General features: G+C 39.2%; 1 protein-coding gene across 4 annotated transcripts in view; it reads left to right on the forward strand.

The window, feature by feature from the left end:
* Window positions 1-23334, forward strand: part of DYNC2H1 (dynein cytoplasmic 2 heavy chain 1) — a 403248-nt gene that overhangs the window by 278678 nt on the left and 101236 nt on the right. For 3 of the 4 annotated variants that reach the window (XM_073338398.2, XM_073338416.2, XM_073338408.2), the window contains one exon: window positions 20208-20324. In XM_073338398.2, coding sequence (XP_073194499.1) covers window positions 20208-20324 — 117 coding nt within the window. Of the gene's footprint in view, window positions 1-17132; window positions 17240-20207; window positions 20325-23334 lie in introns of those variants that run through there. The other variant, XM_073338435.2, reaches the window with a different exon arrangement.

Consider the following 23334-nt stretch of genomic DNA (forward strand, 5'->3'; position numbering starts at 1 on the left):
GCCTTGGGTAGGCATGCATGTATTATTTATTCAGTGTGGTACAGATCATGCTCTGTTGTTCTATGGCTGTGTAAGTATTGGAGGGTTGTAAATAGCTACTCCCACCCTCTGACTCCTTTTTACACCACTCGGGCACAGTTGCGGTCCCTAAGTTCTCCCTCATACCTGCTGGGACAACTCCCTTTGTACACAAGACACTCTAAAGGAGGCAGGGAGGAAGCATGGAGTAGACCTAACCAAGGACACAAGTGTGAATATGCTGTAAATGGGTGCTCACACCATATGTGTCACCAAGCTCATTGTGCAATTCCTGAGATCCATTGGATGGTTGTGTCTCCACACTATCCCCTGCTCAGGGGAGAGTACTTCAAGGCACAATTGAACCCTGTAAAAGAGAGTGAAATATTTCTGTATAGTGCACAATGAAGAGTGTTTTAGCCCATAATCACTACTGAACAACTGGGGAGTCATGGTCTTGTGTCCAGGTCTTTCCAGGGCAAACAGAAATTGGAACAGTACCCTCAGCACTGAGGGATGTGGAGGTTCCAGCAATGACCCCATTTGGTGCTTCCTCTAACCAAAGGGAGAACTGAACACCTGTGTGATGTTATTATTTGTTCCTTGTTGACCCTAGCAGGAATCCTTTTCTCTTTTCATGCTTCAGTCTTTGGCACCAGAGCCTCTATTGGTAGAGATTTGGCCTGAGGGACCAGGAGACGGTCTCACTGCCATCATGAATGGGTCTTGATTCAAGGTCCCTTGGTACTTGGATACAGCCACCTCTATTGGATATAACGGTAGAGGACCTTATCCTCTCCCAATTTCTACCCTATCCAGGTCTCCTAGGCCTCCCCAGGTTTAAGGAAACCAGACTATCTGTTTTGAAGTACAGTGTATTTCATAAGGATATAATGGCCCACATTCTCTGCTTTTTTACTGTATTGACTGTGGATTCTTGAAATACTGAAAGGAGTTATGGGACAGTTGGGGCCCCATACATTTATACCCTCAGGTTTTAGTGTATGACGTAAGGGAGGGTTCATAGACAATCCCAAAGGACGTATGGCTAAAAGATTCCAAGTTTGCATGTCATGGGAGCACAGCTCCCAAGAGTGAGGGTCCACACAAGCAGTAATCGAGAAGAACCACTATTGCTATGATGATTAATCACTTTTATAAGTATCTTATTGGCTAAAGACAAATACTTCCAAATATCTAAACCTAAATATTTATCTATTCCATAAACTTCTTGACTTCTGTTTAGCAAAGTAACTGTTGGCCTTTCTCAGTAGTGTGGTGATTCATATTTCTTCCTCCTATTGATATTCTGAATAAATATTTCTTCATTTTGGGGAAAACGTCTCTTTAAATAATAGGTAGGGGTTTAATCAATGTATCATATGTCAAATATTTGCTATAACTTTTTTATGTATGACAAAAAATATGGGTGTTCCACCCAAAAAAAGTATGATATGTCCTAGTTGCAAAGTTTGGGAGGTTGATTTCATTTTGTTGGTGATTTCTCGGGTGTTGATGGCTTTGTTTCTATTGGATTTATCTCCCTGTAAGAGATGTCGTGCTTTGTGAATTTTAATCTTATCTGGCCTGAAGGTATTTATTATACCCAGAAATTCTGTTTCATATTTCTCTTTTATTTTTCTTTTATGTTTTGTTATTTCTCTAGCATCACTATTCTGAGCCATTTAGAGGATGTCAGTTTTTTGATATGCCTGCTTTTCTGAATTTATGCAATTCATTTTCAGATTTTTATATTAGTTCACATATTTGTTCTCCAGTGCATTCTGGTTTGGAGACCGTATCTTGGTTGGATGTATTATTGAGGAGAGTTATTTTAATAGTTTCAAGTCTGAAATAATTGTCAATCTAAGTCAATTGATTCTACTTTAAACTAGTTTGAATCTCATAGAAGAAACCAAGGACAAGATATAGGATGTCAGGTACATGTGTGCTTGTGTAATACTGAATTGATGCTGAGGTTTGACAGTCTATTGGGTTTTGTTTTGTTTTTTGTTTTGTTTTGGGTATGTGTTTTAACCTACATGTTAGTCTAGATTTTTGTTTGATGTCTGTAGTCTGGAAAAGTGTTATTGCAGTGTTATAGCAATATGATATGATTCCATGAACATACAAGTTCTCTTTTGGTCTCTGATATTAAGTGTATTAGATGTTTTAGGTGGCTGTCTTGGTGATATTTGAGTCTGCTCTTCTATCTCCCGGGACTAAGCTAGAAATGTCTAGCTGGAATTAACCTGTTAATAGATCAGTACCATGTATAGGTACTGGAAAAGGAGTCAAACTATTGGGTATGACATGCATTTCAAGAGTTCTTATCCTACCAGCTAGTGGTAGCAGTAGAATTGACATTGTGCTTAACAGTTTTTAAAAATATGTTCTGCTAATTCAAAAGTTGGTTTTGTTTTTCTGTTTGTGTATATTGGGAGGAATTTTTAAGAGTGCCTAAGTGATTTCTCAGGAGGATTTTAAACAGCAGTGTAATGGGGCGGGACTCACTCCTGTGGCGCCTCCTGCTGGTCTCTCAGGGAATTAGCTCTTCCAACCTCTGGAGCGCCCTCTGCAGGCCGGTGTCCCACTTGCCGCTGGCCCCCATGTCCCTCCCAGACCCCGGTGCCTCTTTTACCCAGGATGCTGTCCCCTGGCAGTACCTCCATAGTCTCTAGGTCTCCCCTCCGCAGGGGACCCCCACCCACTATCCCCACCTCACCTCAGTCTTTGGCTACTGCCAGTCACCACTGAGCCCCCGCACACTTGGGCAGACTGCAGTATATAAGCCAATCATCACAGGCAAGGGGGGTTTGGACCTGCTGCCTCTGCCTACCTTTGGGCTGTCCCCTGCAACCCCAATACCTATCCGGCCTTACAGTGGGCCTGCAGCCTGGGGGGTTCTAGGCTCCCTTGGCCTTCCCCAGCCCTGCTCCACCTCAGGTACTTTGGTATGCTCTCCAGCAGCCAGGCCCATCTCCCTCCACAGCTAGAGGAGACTCTGTCTGCTCCTGGCCCACTGCCCTCTTATAAGGGCCAGCTGAGCCCTGATTGGGGTGTAGTCACAGCTGCACCTGCTTCCGCAATCAGCCTGGGAACTGCTTGCTCCCAGCCACAGCCCTCTCCTGGGCTGTTTTAAGGCCGGAGTGGGTGACCACCCCGCTACAAGCAGCTACTAAAGTTGCATATTTTCTAATCAGTAGGTCTAGATAACTTGCATCCAAGAGTTTTAAAAGAGCAGGCTGAGCAGCTCATTGGACTGTTACTGTTGATTTTCAATACATCTTGGAGCACTAGGGAAGTTCCAGGAGACTGGAAGAAAGCTAATGGTGTGCCAATTTTTAAAAAAGGTAAACATGATGACCCAGGTAATTATAGGCCTGTCAGTCTGACATTGATCCTAAGCAAGATAATGGGATTTAATAAAAAATTAAAGGAGAGTAATATACTTAATGCCAGTCAAAATGGGTTTATGGAAAATAGATCCTGTCAAACTAACTTGATTTTTTTTAATGAGATTACAAGTTTGGTTGATAAAGATAATAGTGTTCATGTATATAATTAGATTTCTGTAAGGCATTTGACTTGATATTACATTTTGATTAAAAAACTAAAACAATATAAAATTAATATGGCAAACATCAAAAGCTAGCTGTCTGACAGGTCTCAATATGTAACTGACCAGGGAATCAGCCTCAGGTGGGTATGTTTCTAGTAGGCTTCTGCAGGGATCGGTTCTTGGCCCTATGTTATTTAACATTTTTATTAATGACCTGAAAGAAAACATAAGATCATCACTGAGAAATGACAGATAACATAAAAATTGGGGGAGTGACAAATAATGAAGGACAGGTCAGTGACAAAGAGCGATCTGGATCGTTTGGTAAGCTGAATTCAAAGAAACAATATGTGTTTTAACATGGCTAAATGTAAATGTAGACATCTAGCAACAAAACATCTAGCATCAGAACATCTGAAAGAGTAATTAGTGACATAGGCATCCAACATGGAGAAATAGGTGCATAGAGATCTTCCTAGCAAGTATCTGTTCTTTAAATGCAAATGTGCCTCTCCATCATTATTTCAGAGAGGTTACCAGGTAAGAGTGGGAATAGCCTCATAAAACAAAGATTTTACTGTCAATACCTGTGTGACGTTATTGACATGAACTGTGACCGTATAGACCATTGTTGCAACAAAGGTCATATAGTGGCACCAAATCTTGTACAAAGGAGGTCAAGTAAGGTGTCTCTGAAAAGTTTTGATTTGGTGGTTATGACTATGCTCTCTGAATGCATGTATCATTTTTGAATTTAAAATTATAAGTATTTGCTCTATACTGACTGTATTTCAAACTTGTGCTATGCTTCTGAGTGACACCCCAGACAATCTGGCATGAGCACTGCCTAGCCTGCTTGATGGCCCATTAAGGACCATCAGCTATACAACTGATCCATTAAGAAAAGGCAGATACACCTTGTGACTCTGCAAGGCATACAGGGACATGCCTTTGGACAGAACTCTAAGGCTTTTCCATGCCATGCGCTGAGTAGCTTATTTGGAACAAAGGAAGCACAAGCCACATGGCAAAAGGATTATAAAAGGCAGTGCATCATCTCCATTTTGTCTTCAATCCTGCTTCTTACCTCTGGAGGAACTTTGCTACAAACTGAAGCTCTAAACAAAGGACTGAATGACCCATCCAAGCTTTGGATGTACTCCAGAGACTTGATTTGAAACGTTTATTCCATCACTGCTACAAACCTGAACCAAGAACTTTGCCATTGCTGTATGTAATTGATTTCATTTAACCAATTCTAGCTCTCATCTATATTTCTTTTTATGAATAAACCTTTAGATTTTAGATTCTAAAGGATTGGCAACAGCGTGATTTGTGGGTTAAATCTGACTTATATATTGACCTGGGTCTGGGGCATGGTTCTTTGGGACTGGGAGAACCTTTTTTCTTTTAGTGTGGTATTGGTTTTCATAACCATTCATCCCCATAAGGAGTGGTGCTGGTGGTGATACTGGGAAGCTGGAGTGTCTAAGGGAATTGCGTGTATGACTTCTGGTTAGCCACTGGGGTAAAACCGAAGTCTTCTCTGTTTGGCTGGTTTAGTGTGCAAAGGACCCCCAGCCTTGGGCAGTGACTGCCCTTCTCTAAGCAATTTATCCTGAATTGATACTCTCAGTAGTGTCCTGCCAAAGACCGCTTTGTTACAACCTGTAATTTAATCAGATTCAGGAACCTCATAGCTCCACTAGTCCTTTTTGTAGCCAAAACAAAGAAAGATATGCTAGGGAGGGAATTCTAGATCTTCCGAAAAGATCTCAGTGCTTTACTACATATTTTTTATTATGAAAAATAGAGCCATAGGAGTCAGAGCTGCCCTCTACATGAATAATCTAAATAGCAGAATCAAGAAGCCAAGATTCCAGAAAGAGACCTTATGCTTGAAGCCAGCCATATTTTCACCAGGAATTTATTTCTTACTGATTCCTGCCTGCACATCCCTGTCAGGAAATGTCATCAAAATATCCTCAGATTTGTTCCTAATTCACTTTCTATACAGTACCCTGCCTTGTTTGTCTTTTATCAGCATGAGACTATTAGTGGTGATTATAGCCCACGTACCTTCAAAGAGTTCCAAAATCATGTACATGGTATCATACATTTTGAAGAGGCTTATAAAAGCTGACAAAGCAAAATGTGGATTTTGTAATGGGTTGTCATAATGCTAACAACTCAATGGGGGTAGATAGTGACACTTATCAGCTTATTACATTCTAGTGCACACAATGCTGTATCACCTTAGGCTTCTATTTTCTGTTATTTGCCATAGGAATACTATAAAATCTTATACCACTATTCTACTTTAAACTAGTTCTGTATTTGGTTTTCACACTTTATAAAATTTTACAGCATTGAAAAAGTGGATGCTCTGATTATGATCAGCCTTCATTTTGTACTTGTCCCTATTTTAATACCAAGAATTTTGCGCTCTATTTAAAATATAAAAATACGTAATTAGGTTGCCTACATATATAACTTACATTTCTCTGAATTAATATCTCCAGTACACTGATGATAAACAGCTAAATTCTGTTCATTTTGCAAAAAGCTATAAAGCATTTTAATTTACTAAAGCTTAAGTCCTCGTTCTCCAACGGCAAAGACTATTTACAATAATAATTAAGAAAATATTCCCTTCCTGTCTCTTTAGTAGGTGTTATTACTTACTCCATTTATTGTTCTCTGATCTGGACAATTAATAAGGCTGAAGTATATTAACTAAGTTGTGTGTTTTGCTGTGTAATTAATAACGGTCTCTTGTAGGCAATATAAAGACAGAGAGATGGTTTATTGTATTTAACTGTTAGTTGTGTACTTCAGTTAAAATATAGCTTAAAAACTAGTCTTGATTATTTTGATATACAGCAATATTGAACATTTGTCTTCCCCCGTATAAGGAACAGTGTCTATTTACTCCAGAGTAAATGGACTTTAACTCATTCACAGTTTCTTCCAAGATTCTCCCGTGGTTGTGGGGGAACCATAATCTATGCCAGCCCTATACCAGATAGATTATTTCTCCGACATTTTGTCTTTGCCCAATCCCCATTTACCACCACAGAGGGAAGGCAGTGGTTGCATATGTCATACTCTCCATCCTCTGCACAGAGTAGTGAGCTTGGTAGGAATTGTTCCACAGAGCAAGTTAGTGTTTCCCATACTGTTGGAGTGCCCAAAGGACCTAGTCAGGAGGATGATCTCTGTTGTGCTGGATGATGTACAAACACATGGAAAGACAATGATTGTAGTAGAATTACTGTCTTACTCAGAAGCCCCAATTAAGACTGAGTTGGCACTGTGCTGACTAATGTTCAAATATGCAATAAAGATATGGAATGGGATTCACAAGTGAGATTTAGTCACTTAGCGTACTTTAGGCACCTGAGTCTAAAATTTAGATATTTAAAACTCCTATTTAACTCCAGTCTAAACCTGTTGGTAGCTAAACACCCAAGGCATCTATGTTTTCACTGGTAAAATCCTTATGGCACCTACATTTCTGCTGCTGGGTATGCACACAGCGGCCTCAGTCCTGACACTGCCAAGCAGCTCAGCACCTAACTCATGCCTAAGCCCCAGCAGTATTCACAAAGTAGGCATTCCCCTGCCATCTCACCAATGGGACATGATCTGGCACACGTGCTCAGATACTGCCCTACAGCATGGCTGTGGAGTATTGTGGGGGTGGAGGTGTCTCTCTCTTTCTCTCCCCTTCCCTCCCTATCTCTCCTGCTGAAGCTGTTCCACTTTGTATAAAATACTTAAATAGTCATTTGGACAGAGAGAAAATGACTTTATAACCCCATGGACACTCACCAGGGATATAGGAGACCCTAGTTGAAGTCCCTGCTCCAATGACTATTTAACTATACAAAGTGGAACAGCTTCAGCAGAAGATATTGAGACCCACCCCAGACCACTCCATAGCCAAGTGGTTGGGGCACTCTTGTGGGAGACCTGGGTTCAAATCCCTGGCTTGGAGTTAAGTGCCTAACTCCTTTGAGGGGTGGAGCTTAGGTCACACTCCTCTCATTGGTATTTCCTGCTGGCTAGTTTAGATTACTTCCTGCTCAGTGGGCTGGCTTTTGGGAATCTCATTCTTAGGCCTCTAATTCTCCCCATGTATTGTGTAAGGTGTCTGGGTGCCTAACTAGGGGTTGTGAATTCCAATTGGGAGCAGGGCACCTAAAAGCTAGGTGTTGTAATGCTCAGACTAAGTCCCCCTTGTGAATCCCACCCATGGCCCCTATCCTGAAGATCTTATCTAAAAGACTCAAAATTCCAGAAAAATCTTATAGGAAAGAGATGCTGTGAATAAGCAAAGTGATCAGGGTAATGATGAGAAAATGTCTTGTTAGCTTATTTTCTTTTTTCAATTTTGTTATGATGGGAGAGGCAACAGATGGAGAATCACAGATGAAATGTAAAAACAAAAATGGGCAAAGGAGTGGGAAGAAGGGGGAAGGGATGTTGAATAGGAGGGCAGAGAAGGGAAATAGATGGAAGACAATCCTGGAACTTAGGGAGAGCGAATGTGGCAACAGTGGTTCAGGGAAAGGGCAGGGATGATCTCAGAGCAAATAACCAGAGTGACATTTTTAAAATCAATCTTCAGACAGCACTGGTGCCTGGGAGCTATGAAGGGGCTTCACTATACATGCAGTTACTGGGATTATTTCTTCTGCTCCCAGGGTAGGTTTTACTACTAGGTGGCCCTGTTCTGATTTCCCCAGCAATAGGGGAGGGCTGCTGAGTCCCCAGGATGGGGAGGAGGAGTTTCCCAAATCCTGCTGGAACCTGAGAGGGGTGGAGTGTTCTCACTGAGGTTCTCCAGGCTCCTGCTGCTGTGTCTACTGCTCCCAACTGTTCCCGTGTTGCTCTCAGAGACTTGAATTATTAGAATTCATTGATGGTGTAAGCAGGTGCTTCTGTCTGATTTCATTGTTTCTCAATCCATGAACATGACCCAGAATCAGAGTGCTAGTGGCTGATTGCTGCCTCTCTCTATCCCCCCATGCAGTGTCTCCAATACACCAGGCACTCTTCATGTGCAATTTGCCTCTTCAGCATACTGTGAAAATGATTGTTACACTTAAAAGTGGAAACATTTTTACTTCTTCCCTCCCCCAAACCTTGAGCTGAATACAGTATATGAGGAAGTGAGAGGAAAAGGCACCCAGCACGCTGTGTGTAAGCAAAGGATTTTGAATCCTGGATAGAAAATATTCTGAGAGTGCCCATCACCATATTATGTAAATCAGTGGAGATGCTCCCATGTACACCAGTGGTGAATTTTGCCCTCGGTTACTTAACTGTATTACTAATATAGTGAGGTATATGGCCTTTTCACACACAAATAAGTAGTACATAGTTTTGAAATTTGAAGACACATTGACAAATGGCAATACGAGAATGTGCTTCAGTGATGGAGAGGTTCACTCTTAATTTGATTAAGTTAATATTGCATAACCTAACAGGTCTCCTGTGATTTCCATTCAAGCTTTAAAGATTTAACTCCCTTGAAAAATATGTGGATGTGGTTCCTTTGCATCAGCGGATCTCAAACTTTTGTATTGATGACCCCTTTCACACAGCAAGCCTCTGAGTGCGACCCCCCTTATAAAGTAAAAACATTTTTTTTATAAATTTAGCACTATTATAAATGCTGGAGGCGAAGCGGGGTTTTGCGGATGGAGGCTGACAGCTCGTGACCCCCCCATGTAATAACCTCATGACCTGCTGAGGGATCACGACCCCTAGTTTGAGAACCCCCTGCTTTACATAGTATAGAGTGATAGTGTGTGCATTTTACTTCTGATACGTTGTAAAAATCTTATCTTGCAAATCATCACCACAAATTACAATTTGGACATGTGCAAGACTAAAATGCATATTTTTAGAAAGAGTATTTAAAAGCAAGTAGAAGTAATCTGTGTCCTTATCCTATGTCTGTATTTTGTGTCTTTATGCCATGAATGGCATCTGAACAGTTTGGAAATTTGTATTGTTGCCTTTGCTAACATCAACTTGATATTGACACAGATAGCATTCATATATTACAGCCAGGTGACTTAAGTAAATAATGATAAATGAAAAAGAATTTGACAATGGGAGCTGGGTGCACAAAATCAGTCAAGAATATGCTGCTTAATTTTACACATAATGCAAACCTTACAACTACAAAGAGCTGTATATTAGATACATTCCTTTTATAGATGTTCTTGCTTAAAGGAAAACTGCAATTTATTTTATAACATATATAATCACTTTAGATGTCAAAAAGGATAGATCTTTAAAACAGCTACTAAGTAGAGATCAAAGTTAAAATTACTTAACAGATAGGAAGCCTGTCAGAAAGTGGTACAGTACTTAGCATTTGTATCCATGCATTTTAAATCATAAGATAGGCTGGAGATTTTTACAGTAATTTTAACTAGTTATTTATTAGCATATATTGTTTGGTAAACTTACTACTGCTTTATTATGAATACTATTTGTATAGTAAATAATTGTTTTAATCAAATGAATACTGGATATCTTAAAGCAACGGTGTAAGAGAGAGTGGTCTAGTACTCCAGGGCACTGAAAGGAGTATCAGGAAACCTGGGGTGAAATCTTGGCCCATTCAAGTCAATGGGAGTATTGCCACTGACTTCAGTAAGCAACATTTTAACCTGGAGTTCTGTTTCCACCTCTGTCACTGACTTGCTGTATGACTTTCCACAAGTCACACTCATCTCTGTGTCTTTTGTTTTCCTTCCCATTCTTTGTCTGTCTTGTCTATTTAAACTGAAACTCTTTGGTTCAGGAGCTGCCTCTCACTATGTGTTTGTGTAGTGCTAAACTTTGTGGGACCCTATTTTTTGGGCTTCTCTCAGTGTTATTGTAATATAAATAATAAGTCTATAGCCTCTCATTCATTTTTCTGAAGACTGGAGTTTCCTTTTTCAAAATTATGGGTCCAATCCAACAAACACTCATTTAAAACACTCACCTGAGGGTAGTGAATTAGCCCTCCTCCCAGAAAAGGCTGCAGTTTATCCCCCAAAACCTCTTGAATTCCCCAGGATTCGCAGTTGGCCAGGGTTATCCACGCCTTTGGATAATGCTGGGACCTCATGCTAACCCTACTCCCTGGTAGGGTGTATTCATTAGAACTGTGCTGTTAGTGCTTCTCCAGCCAACAGCTGCCCTGATGATCTCTATAATGGAGGATCCGTAATACAGATGTCGTCCTTAGAAAGAGAATGCAGCTGGAATCCCAACAAGGCCAGTGCAGAGATAATGTGTGGCACTCTAGGCCCATCTGTTCTTCATTCTTTCCACCTGTGCAGATCCCAAGACCCTTAAAGAGTCCTCTCTGAGGTCAAGGGGAAGTGGATGAACACTGCAGTGTGGGAGGATCACGCCCTTTTCCCCACAGAAGAAATTTGTGGCTGAAAGGACTCTTCCTCCCCACCCCCTTTCTCCATGCATGGATTAGGGAGGCACTTACTAAGTGATATATACTATAATTTTAGTTATAGAAATAGTAAATGAGACCATTGTGAGACTGTCATATTTTAGTTAGAGCTGTAAAATTGTGTCAAAACAACATGGTAAAGAGATTTATAGTTTCATTTTGATGTACTAAACCTGTAGAAAGAGCTTTCCTGTGCTACAGATATATATTTCTGCATTAAATCTGTTAGATGGCAGTAGAGTACCTGCCTGTATATGTTTTTGTAGATTTACAGATTTTAAAAGGTTATTAATTTTTGTAGAGCAGAATAAAAATCCCTATTCTCTCTCTCCTAGTTTTGAAAAAGTTTGCTGAGGGTTTTGAGAAAATTGTCCTCTATAAGCTCTAATGAAACATAATTTTAGCATTTTACTTTGGTAGATGGTAATGTCATAGTCTGTACGCAGTGTTGTTGAAGCTGTGTTGGTCCCAGGATACTAGAGAGAGAAGGTGGATGAGGACAATGTCTTTCAGTGGACCAACTTCTGTTGATGAGAGAAACAGGCTTTCGTAGGTCTGAATAAAACTGCCCTGCAATGGCTTTGTTTGATTTGGAACCTGTAGTTTAGGACTGTGCTGCTTTCCCAAAACTGAGCCTAGAAACATTTAATTTTCTCTTCCTACCTTATTTTTGAACCTGCCTTAAAGTAGCTATGACATCAACCTAACCCCAGAAATGGCTGCCAATCCAATTGCATTCCCTATACATCAAGATGAGTATATTGCTTTATTGAGCATAACTAGCTATAGGGGACATTATTTTTTTTGTTGATATTACATAACAGTTCTTTGGGAAAAATAATTTACTAGACTATATATATTTTCTTATGTTCTTACAAACTTTTAATTTCCTAATTGCAAGTTTTTATGCTCATTTTTTTCTGTGAATCATTACAAAAATGACCAATAATATTATGTATTTTCTTGCTTTTCTGTAATTGGAAAAATAAGCACACCTATTTCATATAAAAATGTCTTAAAAGAATGTTACGGTTGCTTCATTAAGTGCACAAAATTCAGGTAATGTGTCTGCAACATTAGCTCTGCACCTCTTTTCTTTTGAATTACAATATAGTCCTATTACATGTGTTGCTCCTTTGGACCCAAATGGCTAGCCAAAAATTCCCGGTCTTATAGGTTGTTCAGTTTGGAGGAGAAATTGGTGAAGGAGTCTGGTACTTTTGATGCAGCCTTGTTTATTTATGAAGAATATACAAAGTCCTGTTTTCTCCGAACACAAGAGGAACCAAACAGGAGACAGTGTTCTTGGTCACGGCACCAGACCTCTGTCAGCGTATAACCCCCAAAGGTTCGCTCTCCAGGCTTTTCTCGGGGTTGTGGTACCAGCTGCTTGTTCAGGCTGTCTCATTTTCTGCTCCTTCTGACTCTGTCTCTTGTGTATCTTTCCCTTTCTTTTCCTCCTCCTTTCTCTCTCTCTCTCTCTCTCTCTCTCTCTCTCTGACATACAGACAAAAACAGTTCCACCAATCCAAACCTTAGCTCTGGCATTCGAAACCCCTTGGGCAACTTAGTTCAACTTCTAATCAAGCTTTTTCATGTGTCAGTGTTTCGGTTGCCACTGCTATTGTTTCAGCGAATTCTTTACAATGGCTTCTTTACGTTTATCCTGAATATAAGGCAGTGGTTACTCCCGGATCATTAGAAGGTTTAACCCAATCTGTAACACATGATAACATATGTATTTGAGAAATAGTATTTTCTGCTGTAACTGGAAGTTCTTGAGGGCAGATCCTCCTGTTTGTTGTGTGGGTGAGTAGAGGGAGGGGCAAACTTTGGAGCTTTCCCATCCTCAGCACTCCTTGTCTATGGGTTTTCCATAGGAAGGAATGATCTAGCCCTGACTATTCTTTATTTCCATCCCACTTTTCCATTTTCAAATCCAAAAGTATGTGAGGAGTTCTATGTGAAGCCACATTAGACTATTTACAATCCTTTGTGTTTTTCTTTTTCAAAGGAAAAATTACATCTTTTCAAAGGTCAAACCTCCTCCCCTTACAGATTTAATACTTTGTCTCATCACATCATGACTGTTATATTTCTTAATTCCCCAGAATTTATTTTCTTTTAATGTAATGCAGTAGTCAATATTAAGCTAGAATGTGCTCTCATAATTAGAATATGCAATAATGTTAGAATCTCAGATACTGTTAAATTTTGATAATTGTGGATAGGTAAATATTGACTTTCTTCAGGTGATCACTGTATCTTTACTAATTATGTTAATGTGTACATTTCACTTTTCCTAAAGTCAAGAACAAGATGGTACATCTGATATGAGATGTTTTCACTGAGAATGGAAAACTTCAATCACATAGCAAGTTCTCGGTATTTTCCATATATATTAGATGAGCTATTCGTGAATAAATTTCTCTTTTGATTTTTAATATAAATGCTGCTTTGCCTAGTTTTCCATATATAAATCAGGTTGATTATTTGAAAATTCTTATGGTTCTGTATTATTCTTTCACCATGCTAAAAACATATTATTATTATTATTATTGGCAGTTTTTATATTTGGATTACCTTGTTTTCTTTCCTTCTCTTGCTTTTATTCATGGCAGATTTTTTTATACTGAAGAGTAGTAATTTACATACTGCATATATATTTGGACTGTATTGTATGGCATATAATATTAAAAAAAACTATGTTAAAAGAATATTATCAAGATTGCAAAGTCAAACACTCAGAAGTTAGGAGATGCCAGAATTAGCATTGCTTATGCAACCTTAATTTTTCCCCTTGAGTATATGTATAGTGATATGGTCTTTAATTACATGATCATATACTATTTTTTCCACAGGACCCCTTTCTCACTCAGTGCACAGGGTGGACATTGCTTAGTTAATGAGCAGCATTCTGCATTGTTTTATCCATGTTTAGTGTGTCGAGAACTGGGACAAGGGGGGTTGTGCCTAGTGATTACAGCAGGAGGCAGGCGTAATGGCTAGAACCAGCGCTGGTAGCCAGGAATAGGAGCAAGGGTCACAGTGGAGTCAGAAGTCAGGAATTGGGACCAAAGGTCTAAACCAGAGTTAGAGGCCAAATATCAGAACCAAGGATCAGAACTGAAGTCAAGAATCGGAGCCAAGGGTCAGAGCCGAAGTCAGAGGCCAGATACCAGAGTGAAGGGTTGGAGCCAAGGTCAGGAATCAGAGTGGAAGGTCAGAGTCAGGCTACCTGAGGTGAGGCAAGGCAGGATCAGAAGCTAATTCAGCAAAAGGTGAATATTTTGAGTAGCCAGTACCCTCAGCTGCTACTGATCTTAAGAGCTGATCAGGTGGTTTGGCCAATCAGGTGGCTCAGCTGGGGCCCAGCTGTGCTTGTTAGACTATCCGGGGGTTAAACTAGCGGGTAAGCAGGCTAGCTTACTCCTGACAGTGCCAGCCCTAGAGCCAGATTTTTAAAAGTATTTAGTGTGTGATTTTTCAAGAAAGCCGAGTCCTCTAATACCTATATGAGTTAGGCTGCAAGGTGATTTTGAAAATATCACTAGGCAACTAAAATGGGGTCTTATAATGGGAAGTGTTGGGGAACCTTACGAGGTGGTGATAACCATCCCTGCCTATAATATTTGGTTAATGGATTTTAAGCCCAGAAGGGACCATTATGATCATGACAGTTATGATATGCCTGTATGCAAAAGTTCCTGTGTTCAAATTCTACACTAGGACGTTGATTCACAGTCACTGCTGACAGTGTCATACAATATAAAATGTTATTTACTGTAAGAGAAGCTATATTTCAGATGAAATAATAGGAGGACTGTTAAGGCCATCTTTGGTGATTGTCCAGGTAAACATGAAAGGTCCCACAGCACTTCTCAAAAGACTAAGGAAAAACCATAATATCCTGATTACTGTTCCATCTCTTCATAAAAATAAGGTTGTATTTGCTTCAAAGGAGATGGTGTATGCTTAGTACGTTTGAAAATATTATCTTAATGTTATTCTTGGACGTATAAACAGGGGAGTAGTGAAAAGGAGTAGGGAGGTGATTTTTACCTCTGTTTGTGGCATTGGTGAACAGAATACTCCAACCAGTTGTGTTGTCCACATTTTAAAAAGGATGATGAAAAAATTGGAGAGGGTGCAGAAAAGAGCCATAAAAATAATTTTAGATATGGAAAAAATGTCTTATACTGATGGTCTTAAACTACACAGATTGAGGTCTTTATCAGGAAAAAGATTGAGAGGTGAGTTGATTATTATTGAGTATGATTCATTATGTATTGAATCTTTTCTTTTCCTTTGTGTTGAAATGGATAAGAGGCTTACTCATAGTGGATGTTGAGATTTCAGGCTTTTTTTTTAAGGTGTTATTTAGGTGAGTCTAACGGGTTTTGGACACTCCAGTATCAGGCTTGATAGAAGCTTTGTTAACTCAAATATGAAACAAGTGGAGATGTCAATCAGTAATATAAAAGGGTGGACCACATTGGACTTGTCCTGTATCTTGTACACTACTTGTACACATCCAAGCGGTGTGTTTTAGGGGGTAGGCTTTGACGTAGACCTTGACAGGGTTTTGCTGTACCATGTGTCCCAGTGGGTGAGGTATGCTAGTACAAGACTGGCAGTGTTATTTATTCATGTTTCAGGTATATCAGGCCATGGATGGTGCTGGCTTTCTTTATCTACAATTGACTTTCTTCTTTGAGTGCTGGTCCCTGTGTGTATTCCACCGTGATTATGTATGGGCTCCATGCAGCTGGAGCCAAGAATTTTAAAAGTGGTGTCCGTAAGTCTGCATATGAGCCCTACCTCATTCTGTGCCTCCCAATAAGGAGATAACGGGAGAGGCAGACTGACCACCTATCCAGCTCCTTCTCACCATTGTATGGTCAGGGTCAGAACCTCCAGTGTCCGGAGGTTCTGCTTTCTTCCTTATCTGTGAAAATATATTAAGATATATGTAAATAGATTTTATATTCTAGAGTTTTAAAGTTTGTATCTGTTAGTTTAACTTTTTTTAATTTCTAACCCCTCCACATCTCCTTTCCACATTCATTCTCAGGGACCACTCATGAGGAAATTCTCCTTTGGGAGGTACAATCTCTCCGCCTGTTAGGAGCCATAGAGGAAGTTTCTCCTTTACACAGGGGAAACAGGTTTTATTCATGATGGAATTCCAAAAGCAAAAGGGGAGGTATCAGATTCATACTAGACCTGTGAGGGCTGAATAAATGCATAAAGAAAATAAAGTTTTGCATGGTCACTCTGGCTTCCATAATCCCTTCCCTGGATCCTATTGATTGGTATGCTGCCCTTGACTTGAAGGACCCATACTTCCATGTGGCAATACATAAAAGACACAGGAGATTCCTTGGATTTATGGTCAACCAATCTCACCATCAGTTTGCCATCCTGCCATTTGGCCTTTCTGTGGCCCCATGTGTTTTTACAAAATGCATGGCAGTGGTGGCTGTGTTCCTGAGGAAATCAGAAGTTCAAGTGTTTCTGTACCTGGATCACCAGTTGGTGAGACTCCAATCCAAGAGCCAGGTTATGTCCAGTGTGGCTAAGATCCAGTCCACTTTCAGCTCATTGGGATTGCTAATCAGTGAGGGAAAGTCTATCCTCTCACCTGTTCAGAGAATAGCATTTATAGAAGTGGTCTTAGATTCTACAGAAGCCAGGGCAATCAATGAACGGCTTTCAATTTGTCTGGACCCTACCCCTAACATCCAATGTATCTACCTCTCCCCCCGCTCCCCACGAACTTGCTGAGAGTGCAATCCATCCCATCATTCAGATAATTAATGAAGATGTTGAACAAAACCAGCCCCAGGACTGACCTCTGGGGCATTCTGCTTGATACTGGCTGCCAACTAGACATAGAGCTGTTCTCTACCCTTTGAGCCTGACGATCTAGCCAGATTTCTATCTACCATATAGTCCATTCATCCAATCCATACTTTTTTAACTTGCTGGCAAGCATACTGTGGGAGATTGTATCAAAAGCTTTACTAAGGTCAAGATATATCACGTCCACCGCTTTCCCCATATCCACAGAGCCACTTGACTCATCATAGTCAGGCATGACTTGCCCTTGGTGAATCCGTATTGACTGTTCCTGATCACCTTCCTCTCCTCCAAGTGCTTCAAAATGGATTCCTTGAGGACCTGCTTCATGATTTTTCTGGGGACTGAGGTGAGGCTGACCGGTCTGTAGTTCCTCCCCCTTTTACAGATGGGTACTATATTTGCCTTTTTCCAATCATCTGGGACCTCTCCTGATTGCCACGAGTTTTCAGAGATAATGGCCAATGGCTCTGCAATCACATCATCCAAACTCCCTCTGCACCCCCGGATGCATTAGATCTAGGCCATGGACTTGTGCATGTCCAGCTTTTCTAAATAGTCCTTAACCTGTTCTTTCACCACTAGTCTGCTCACCTCCTCCCCATACTGTGCTGCCCAGTGCAGCAGTCTGGGAGCTGACTTTGTCTGTGAAGACCAAGGCAAAAAAAAGTATTGAGTACTTCATCTTTTTCCACATGATCTGTCACTAGGATGCCTCCCACGTTCAGTAAGAGTCCCACACTTTCCCTGACCACCTTCTTGTTACTAACATACCTGTAGAAACCCTTCTTGTTACCCTTCACATCCCTTGCTAGCTGCAACTCCAATTGTGCTTTGGCCTTCTGGATTACACCCCTGCATGCTCGAGCAATATTTTTATACTCCTCCCTTGTCATCTCTCTAAGTTTCCACTTCTTGTCAGCTTCCTTTTTGTGTTTAAGCTCACCAAAGATTTCTAAGTTGCCTGTCATATGGTCGCCTGCCATATTTGCTATTCTTTAGGCACATTCCCCCAACATGCCAGATAAAACAGCCTTTACTGTAGTCGGAAAAAAATCAGTTTGGCTGAGTTAAACAAGAATCTTTTCTTTTTTAATAAAATTAACTAGACATTCCAAAGCATCTTTTAAGGGTGTTGGTGTTAGAAGACTAGAGAAGGGTTTAAATGAAAGTCATAGTAGCAGAATAAAATAATCTCTAGTCAATGTTAAGGAAGAAAATTAGCAAAAATAGGGAATTCCCGTAAAGATGGAAGTGATGAAAAATAGGAGCAGACAATTTTCAAGAATATTTAATTAAATAAGAAGTTTTTCTTGGTTAGGTACATACTCATTGAATTTGAAAACATATTGATAATTTCAGTTAAAAAGGCATTAAGAACAAAGTGGTAGTTTTCAGTTCTGTACTTTTTCAGATACATTTAATCATTTACCCTAAGGATTAAATGTAGGCAAGCAGTAAGAGGTGAGCACTGTAGTGTGCTTCTCGCAGGCAGACCACTGTGCCTGAGTAAAAGTCTCCTTTCCACTGTAAAATGCAGGATCAGGACCAATGTATTTTATTGTGACATGCTCTGACCCTTGTCAGATAAGTGTTCCATAGGACTTTGTGTTGTGCAATTCCTTATCAAGGTAATAATGAAACAAGAACCGTTTTTCCTCATTTATGCTCTCTACTATACAGGCCAAAAGGATAAAATGTTGTTTTGATTTACTTTTCTTCAAAAATTTTTGAGGAAATAAAACATTAACATTAAATAAAATGGTGAATTTTTCACAAAAATTTAAAGCCTTTTTTAGCCTAATTAAAAACATAATATGAAGCCTTTGCCATTTTGTGTATGTTTCTCGGAAGTTCTTACTCATTTTCTGTCATGTTTGACAAATTTAAAACAAGAATAAATGATAGTCAATATTGTAAAAGTTAAAATAACACTTCCATGCTCTACCAATTAATGATGCCTCATGCTGTAGCAAGGCTGATAAATTAGATGCTGCTGTTTTGGTTCAGCCAAAGCAAATGAAAATAATATATCAGGGAAACAAAAGAAAATGAAACAGTGCATCATTACACATTTTTCAAGGTTAGAAAATGCAGAAACCACTTGACTTCAAGTGTATGATTGTGAATGCTTAACAATTATATAGTCCAGTCTTTTTGAAAGATTAGTGTACTTTTTATTACAAACTTCAGTTCTTTGAAGTCAAACAAAACAAGAATCACATGATTTGAGAACAATAAAGGAATTGACTGTCTGAACTAACATATCAACAGAAGATCATTTCGCATATTCAGCAAAACTGTTACCTTACGTGTAGTGTCAGAGGCACACTGTATTGCCATCAAAGAAGATTTATTACAAAAACATGTTTAAAGGGAATTCAACAGCTGTTCTGTAAAAGTAAAGAATCCTGAAAGTTGGGATGAAATGTTGGCCCCACTGACACTCATGGGTGTTCTGCCATTGACTTCAGTGGGGCCAAGAGTTCACCCTGAATATTTACAAACACAGAAGGACCAAGGCTGAATTTCCCAGAAATCCATTACATTATTCCTGTGCTAAATTATAACTCCAGTTCATCATCCATATTATCATAAACATTTTTATTTTTCTCTTTCCTTAAAATAAATGGAGAATAGTTTGAGCAGATGTGGGTAGCTAAGTAAACAACAGAGCTCCACTGTGAAATAAGAATAAACGAGTTTTAATTGACTTTATGTCCCTTCAGTTTATACTCCCAGGTATGCACATCCCTGAAGGGACATAAAGTCAATTAAAACTCGTTTATTCTTATTTCACAGTGGAGCTCTGTTGTTTATGTATGTATATATATATATATATATATATATATATATATATATATATATATATATCCAAATTTTACCTTCATTTGCACAGACAGAACTCTGTTAAGGTCAGAATTTTGCACCTTGTGTATGTTACGAAAAAGAGAAGCTTTAATTAATTACAAACCTCATTAGTGTATAAGTTATAACTGGACACCAGGAATGTGACAGAGGTAAGGACATTGCCAAGATTTTTTTTTAATGAATAGGGCTCAAATAATAGGCATAACTGGGTCTAGGGATGACTTGTGTTTGGCTTAGATAACAATATTAAAAATTAATTGTACACAAAATAGTCTGGACATATTTCAGTTCATTTGCTTCTGTGTTGTATTTTTATAAAGGAGTAAATTTCTGTTTATTGATCTTATTCCTAATCCTGTTCAAGATTGGCATGTGTATATGGCCTTCCTCTTACATTATCTTCTCATTTTTCAGGTCATTTCACAGCTTCGAATCCTGAGCAGGTCAGTAACTGCTGGCTGCAAATTTGACAGAGAAATCTGGTCTAATGAGCTTTCTCCTGTTCTCAACTTATGGAAGAAACTTAATCAGGTAAGAAAACAGCTTGTTAAAAATACTGCTATTTCTCTTCAGAAGTACATAATAAATTTTAAGATATGTTTTTTAATAATGGGACACTACAACAACAATGTAAATGAAATTTATTTGAAATCAGAAGTATCATAAGGAATACATACAGTTGGATTAGGGATAAAGTACACATTCAGGATGATAATCATCTTCACTGTTAATCTTTTCTTCATATTGATGTGACTGCGCAGTCCCAAAGTTTGTGAATAAGATCTCCTATGTGGCTTTGAAACCTACAGTAAAATGTGTAAGTCTCAAACTTCATCTGCTCATTTTCTGTGGCATCTAGTAGAGATTATTTTAGATTTTAAAACATTGCCATTATAATTAAGAAGCCACTGACACTTTGTGCAACTCTTCCCCACTCTCGTCTCCCATGTGTCTCAAGTTCTTTAAGGTATAATTATTAAAATTTATTTGAGATGTATGTAAATGAGATGCTTCTAGAGCACTGACACTGATTTTTCTGCGTAATATTGCCAAAGTACAGAATGGTAGTTTTGTAAGGAATTAGTAATTTTTAAAAAAATTCATAATTGAAGTTGTAAATAATGCCATCTTTTAGAACTACCTTAACTTGACTTATTTCTAAATAAATAATAATCAAGGGGCCAGATTCACCAGTTTTCTCTGACTACTTTGAATCACACCTGAAGTACAGGAGCTATAAACATGGGTTAGTTGGCAGCTAAAACGGGTTTACAGCACAATCAGCCTGAGCAAGCAAGAGCATACTGATGAATCTGGCCCTAGATCTGCATTGCCTTCAAACACATCAACATTATGCACAATGCTCTTTTGCATGAAACTGGCAAATCACCTCAATACCACTCACTATAATGTTTGAATCAATTGCAATACTAGTCATGACTATGTGAACATTGTTGTGATTACTCTAAGGGAGGGAAAGGATTTTTCTTAGAGTTTCAAAAGTCTGATACTTTTCACCTGCTAAGCACTTAAAAAGTCATTTACATATACAGTATGTTATATTCAAAAATGTAATATCTCAAAACACTATACACATAACAGTGAAATAAATGGATATAATTTTACATTAATTATTGTTTACTCTAATATTTACATGACACATGGGCAATTAAAAGTTCTGGGTTTTCTTTTTAATTACATTATTTGTGTAACAGATGTGTAAACAATGTTTTTGTATATTTTAGCATAGCACTTTCTAACTTTTTAGTACTAGAGGGTTTTTTTAGTCATGTTTATATTTAGGTATGATTTTTTTCAAATACTTGATCAATGTCTTGGGAATCTTAATTGTAAGTTAACACTGTTATCTTGAAAGATACTCTGATTCAAACTAATAACAAATCCCACCATTTATTATGCATACTGTATTCGACATGATGTCTCAGGATTAAACATGCAACTGCTAATCCATGAAATACCTCTGAGTATGATCTTTTAGACAGCAAAATTGTTTAACCTAGGGCTGTTTTAAGTATTTGAGAAATTATTATATAGATGCTGTTCTCAGATAAGTTCTGTGGGTTCTAGTCACCCATACTCCTGCATATGCATACACATGGACACATACACATGACCAGCCATCTGCTGGAGTTAAAATCAAGTGCAAGAATGCTGAGGGAGAGACATCCCTCTACTAATAATGGATTGGTTAGCAGAATTAAACTCAAAAGGTTGATACTTATGGAGGATGATTGTTGTGACCTATATTATTTCACTCAGCTTCATGAAGCTGATACCTGTTGTTAGGAGTGCTGGTGCCAATGTAGGATTTAGGCCAGAATTTTTGCCTGAGATAGTATTTTGGGTTTTGCTTGACTGTTTGATTTTTTGATACACATACATTCTTACTAATATGTGTGAACAAAAGGATCCTAACTAATATGGGTAAACAAAGGACAAAGACACTGTGTATGTTGCTTCTGGCTAGCCAGATGGGTTTGTTAGTATAATAGAAATAGATAAGAGCAGTTAAAGTGTTATGGGCATGGTGGGAATATAATATATGAGCGCGCACTTTAAGCCTGCTTCAACTCCTATCTCAAGTCAAGGTCAAGCAACCAGTCGGGAGGGGCAAGGAGGGATTTGGGGGAGGGTAAAACAGTAAAAGGCCAGCGAAATGACCATAAGTTGTAACTTATGGGACTGTGGGCATGCAGTTCAGGTATAATTATGCCTGCTAAGGAGAGTTGTGGGGAGGATGGGACACTGGGAAACAAGACTCTGCAGCATCAGAGTTATGGTATACATGCTTGCTGGAAACTAACCCCAATAAACATTGCATTGCCTGCACTTCAGACTTCTGGTCTTCTGCTTTCTGTCTGTGTGAAAAGAACCGGGGGAGAGGGTAAAGGGAAAGCCCTCTAACACCTGTTTGAAAAAATTAGCAGTTTAATTCTGTTTGACTTGCTGGATGTCTGTTGAAGCTTACATGTTTCCCATTTCTCAACTCCTTCCTCAATGGCCAACTGGGAGGTTGGAGGAAGCACAAACTTCGTTGCCAGGCATGGTACTATGCCAGGGCCACAGCAGCCATTGCAAGTAAACATGCCAGAAGTAGGCAAGCCAGCAGCAGAAAAAACCTCTTCCCTTCCTTCTGTTTTGAAGATGGTGGCCTGGCTGGTTTCTCCCCCTGGGAACTCCTCTCAGGAGCTTCTTAGTAAATCAGAAAGGGACACTTCTCTTCAGAAGTCACTGGTGTCACAAAATGGAGTCCGATAAGGTCATCTTTGTGCAAAAGAAGAACCTCTATTTCTTTGTGCTTCGAAAGTCCATGTTCCAAAAATATACCCAGTCCACCAGCAGGTTCATAGGTATTTTGAGATATTTGAGGTCATGGGTCAATTCACAGGCATTATCTCAACCATCATAAAAAGTCCTGTCTCAAAAACAATTTAAGAAATGTAAAGCTGGAACAGAAATCATAGGGATACGCCAATCATACATTCATTCAGCCATGTCCTAGGAGGGACAGTTCCTGCTC

The sequence above is a fragment of the Lepidochelys kempii genome, chromosome 1, assembly GCF_965140285.1.
Source record: "Lepidochelys kempii isolate rLepKem1 chromosome 1, rLepKem1.hap1, whole genome shotgun sequence".
NCBI classification, from domain to species: domain Eukaryota; kingdom Metazoa; phylum Chordata; order Testudines; family Cheloniidae; genus Lepidochelys; species Lepidochelys kempii.